Here is a 4,386-nt window from a genome sequence, read left to right as displayed (position 1 = left end):
TCCTATGTAGACTGAGAGGCTGATCTCCTATAACCTCTTAAGCCGATCTCTTGAAAGCAAGTGAACACGGGAGCTGAGCTCTGACCTCCTATAACTCTGCAGTAGATCTAGCCGAGCTCCGACCTCCTGTAACTCTGCAGCAGGTCTTGCAGAGTTCCGACCTCCTATAACTCTACAGCAGATCTCCAACCTCCCGTATCTTAGAGGCCGATCTCCTTTAACGAGTGTGAGCACTCCTTCCAAGTGCGAACACTGTAGCCGGACTGCCGACCTCCTGCAACTCTCTCAAACCAAACTCACGAGAATGTGAATATTGCTCTGTGCAGAGTGTAAACTCTCTTTTTGAAAAAATTAGCGGCAAGGAGACTTGTTTCCGCTTTTCATTCTTATTTATACTGAATCAAATCAACCATTACAAACTGAAAATGAAATTTACTCCGAGCTTGAAGCCACATCACGCAAGACTCGGGTTATAGAATAAGTGGATAACTGACTCTTAACAAATTAAAACATGCAGAGCACGTGGGTACGTGCTTTATTAATAAAATAGAAAAACAGTGCACATGAGTATGTGCTTAACAGAAAAATGGCACAAACGAGCTTACTTTCTTCATTTCTCCCTCGTAGGCTTGTTCTTCACATCTCTGATCCCGATCATCACGCTCAGCTCGTCGATCTTGTCCCGAGATAGTGGCTTTGTCAGAATGTCAGCCAGTTGTGCTTCAGTCTTGACATATTCAACTTCGACTTCTCCTCTTTGAACACATTCCCGAATAAAATGAAACTTAATGTCTATATGCTTACTTCTGTTATGATAAACAGGATTCTTTGTGAGGGCGATTGCAGATTTGTTGTCAACTCTTAACACAAACTTGTTTGTCTTCCAACCGATCAGCTCATGTAATAGCCTACTAATCCACGTGCCTTGACAAGTCCCTGTTGTTGCAGCAATATACTCGACTTCACATGAAGATAAGGCTACGACTTTCTGCTTCTGTGAAATCTAGGGCACAGGACTTTGGCCGAGAAAATAGATTATCTGTGTCGTACTTTTTCGATCATCTACGTCTCTGGCTAAGTCACTATCGCTATAGCCTACCAGCTTGAACTCCTCCTCTTCAACTTTGTTGTACTTGCAGCCATGATGCAAAGTGCCTTTCACATAGCGTAATATCTGTTTTACGGCCGCTAGATGTTTCGTTGTTGGGGCTTCCATGAAGCGACTTACCATCCCAGCTGAATATGCAAGATCGGGACGAGTGTTCACCAAGTACCTTAGACTTCCGATTGCACTCCTGTATAGTGTTGCATCTACTGGAGGACTTCCGTCTGATTTGCTCAGCTTTACTCGTGTATCCATTGGAACCCAATATGGCTTACACTCAGCCATGCCAAGCTTCTCGAATATCTTCTCTGCATACCCTGCTTGGTTAAGGGTGATACTATACGGCCTTTGCTTGACTTCTATTCCCAGATAGTAGCTTAGCTTTCCAAGATCACTCATCTCGAAGTTCTCTCTCATCTTGGCTTTGAAATCCTCCACTGCTCTCAGCTTTGAACCCATGATTATCAGATTATCTACGTACACTCCCATAATCTGCACTTCATCTCCTTTGTGTTTCTTGTAGACTGAATGTTCGATCACACATCTTTTGAAGCCCTAGTTCACGTAGACATTTGTTTAGCTTTATATTCCATGCACGAGGCGCCTGCTTAAGACCATACAGGGCCTTCCGTAGCTTCAAAACCTTTTTTTCTTTCCCTTGTTCAACAAATCCCTTTAATTGGTTGTGTCACATAAACCTCTTCTTCTATCTCACCCTTCAAGAACGCAGATTTGACATCTATATGATGCACTATCCAGCCTTCTTGAGCAGCTACAACAAGTAATACTCTTATAGTCTTCAACCTAGCTACGGGAGCAAAGACTTCTTCAAAGTCTATGCCTTGTTTCTGTACATACCCCTTTGCAATAAGTCTCGCTTTATATTTAATGATCTCCCCTTCTGGATTCTTCTTTACTTTGAAGATCCACTTCAAACTAATAGTTCTCTAGTCCTTTAGGAGTTCTGCTAGTTCCCATATTCTGTTTCTCCAGATAGCCTCCATTTCTTCTATCATTGCTTGTCACCAATGTTCACTACAGGCAGCTTCATGGTAAGATGCTGGTTCTTTAATTGACATGAGGTAAAGACCGTAGTCTTGGTCGACCTCCACTGTGTTGTTATAAATTTCTTGAAGAGTCCTGAACCTCCTTGGTCCCTCCTAGCTGCTTTCTCCTATCTCTGAATGTTCTGGACTTGACCCGGCTATAGGTGATAAGGAAGCCGATGTCAGTTCCTGACTTTGGAGGTTTTTGTCTTCTTGTATTTGTACTTCCTTGTATGTGATGACAAGTGGTCCTTTTGTTGTGGAGTTTGATGTTGTCTGGCCTTACCATTTCCACTTCTCTTCTTCCTGAAACACAACATCCCGACTATCCAATTGGTATGCTTTGGACCCTGGTTCATATCCCAATAAAACCAGCTTCATGCTTCTGTCATCCAATTTTCTCAAGTGAGGAGCTGTGTTTTTGGCATATGCAATGCAACAAAAAACACGCATATGATGAACACTCGGGAGTCTTCCATGCCATTCTATCTCTAGTAATCCTTTCACCATTCTTTCTTGTGCAAGCTTGCGTAAAGCTTGATAGTTAAGATGCCCATAGCGTGCATGCCATAGGCACGACTTTCCTGACAACCTTGTCAAGTGGCACTTCGGTTTAGCTTGTATCATCCTCATCGTATACAGACAATTTTCAGTTCTCTGCACCTTGGCTATCAACCTGTCCTTTGCGTCATATACTCTGAGAATTCCTCCATTCACCACCACTTTTGCTCCTGATTCGTCGAGCTAACCAAGGCTTATAATATTGAATCTTAATTGAGGAATGTAGTATACATTTGTTAGTTTAAAATAATCTCCATTCTTGCACTGAAACACTAAAGTACCTCGGCCTTCTACCTTGACGACGGAACCATCACCGAACTTGACATTCCCTTTGACTGTTTCATCAAGATCGGTTAAGGCCTGCTTGTTGCTTGTCATATGATTGCTTGCCCCCATATCATAGTACCACATGGTTCCTTTCGTTTCTACTCCTTCAAAGTCATGCATCTGTTCTTCATTCAGCATTAGCTCCTCTTCCTTCTCTTCACCGATGTGAATCAGCTCACTGGTTTCTAGCATCAACAACGTCGACTCCTCTTCGAATTGTTCCACTAAATGTGCCTCATTATGTTTCTTCCTTTCAGCTTTACAATCAGATTGAAAATGGCCATATTTGTTGCAATTGTAACATCTGACCTTTTTAATGTCGAACTTCTGATGGTGTTGTCCTTCATCATCCTAACCTCAGCCTGTTCCAGGAGGGCCACGACCCCTGCCGCGACCTCCTCCTCTGCCTCTGTCGCATCCTCTACCACGTCCACTTCCACGTCCTCGACCTCTATTCATGTCCTACGGACGCTTTTCATTGGTTTTTGAGGACTCAGCTCGTGCTTTCCACTCTCCTTTAGTGAGTAGCACGTGTTCGTCTATTCTAGAGTCGTAGCTCCGCAACCTCTCCTCGTGAGCTTTGAGAGAATCAGTTACTTCTTCAATCATCTTTACATACAGATTTCTGAATTTGTCTATGGTTGAGGCAATCTGAAGATACTTAGGGGATACTGAACGCAACATTTTCTTAACTACATATGTTTCATTAACCACTTCTCCAAGTGCTTGGAGCTTGTTGACAACAGTTGAGATTTTTCCGGTGAAATCATCGACAGACTCACCATTTTCCATTCTTATGCTTTCGAGCTCCCATCTAAGAGCTTGTGCTCGTACTTCTTTGACCCTCTCTGCACCGAGGTTCATAACCTTGAGAGCATCCCATTTCTCTTTAGCTGATTTCTTTACCCCCAACTGTAACAGGGTGTCTTCGGTGATCCATTGAAAGATTGCTGCCAATGCAATCTGGTCTGAATGAGGATCAACTGGATTTTTAGACTCAACGACATCCCAAACACCTTGAGCTTGCATATAGACTTGCATCTTGATTGCCCAAGCCGTATAATTTGTCTTTGTTAGGAGCGGATACTGTAGAGAGACACCTTATTCTCTTACGGGCGCTCTCACTATGGTTTCTGCCGTCAGACCAGTTTCTGCCGTCTGACCACCATTGCCGCCATTACCACTATGGACAACACTCGACGATGATGGTTCATGCCGAGGCATGTATTTGGGCATAAATAAGGTCCCGGGCTCTGATACCAAGTGTAGACTGAGAGGCTGATCCCCTATAACCTCTTAAGCCGATCTCTTGAAAGCAAGTGAACACGGGAGCCGAGCTCCAACCTC

The 4,386-nt window shown here is 43.5% G+C and overlaps 1 protein-coding gene across 1 annotated transcript; it reads right to left on the bottom strand.

The window, feature by feature from the left end:
* Positions 1–2,433: 2,433 nt before the first annotated feature.
* Positions 2,434–4,080, bottom strand: LOC110624247. Its single transcript, XM_021769357.1, has 3 exons — positions 3,510–4,080; positions 3,007–3,296; positions 2,434–2,895 (listed from the first exon to the last, which is right to left on the bottom strand). The coding sequence occupies exons 1-3, from the start codon at positions 4,078–4,080 to the stop codon at positions 2,434–2,436; spliced, it is 1,323 nt and encodes a 440-aa protein (XP_021625049.1).
* Between the last annotated feature and the right edge of the window lie 306 nt (positions 4,081–4,386).

The sequence above is a fragment of the Manihot esculenta genome, chromosome 10 (assembly GCF_001659605.2).
Source record: "Manihot esculenta cultivar AM560-2 chromosome 10, M.esculenta_v8, whole genome shotgun sequence".
Taxonomy (NCBI): domain Eukaryota; kingdom Viridiplantae; phylum Streptophyta; class Magnoliopsida; order Malpighiales; family Euphorbiaceae; genus Manihot; species Manihot esculenta.
The sequence above is the reverse complement of the archived record's forward strand: the minus strand, read 5'-3'. Positions and strand labels throughout refer to the sequence as shown.

What these genes read in the sequence shown, in the direction of transcription:
- LOC110624247 (XM_021769357.1), bottom strand. Translation starts at nt 4,080, where the DNA reads ATGCAAGTCTATATGCAAGCTCAAGGTGTTTGGGATGTCGTTGAGTCT. An exon ending in CTCAAAAACCAATGAAAAGC is followed by an intron (nt 3,297 to 3,509) that starts GTCCGTAGGACA and finishes CTGATTGTAAAG; the next exon opens with CTGAAAGGAAGAAACATAAT. An exon ending in GTGATGGTTCCGTCGTCAAG is followed by an intron (nt 2,896 to 3,006) that starts GTAGAAGGCCGA and finishes AGCCTTGGTTAG; the next exon opens with CTCGACGAATCAGGAGCAAA.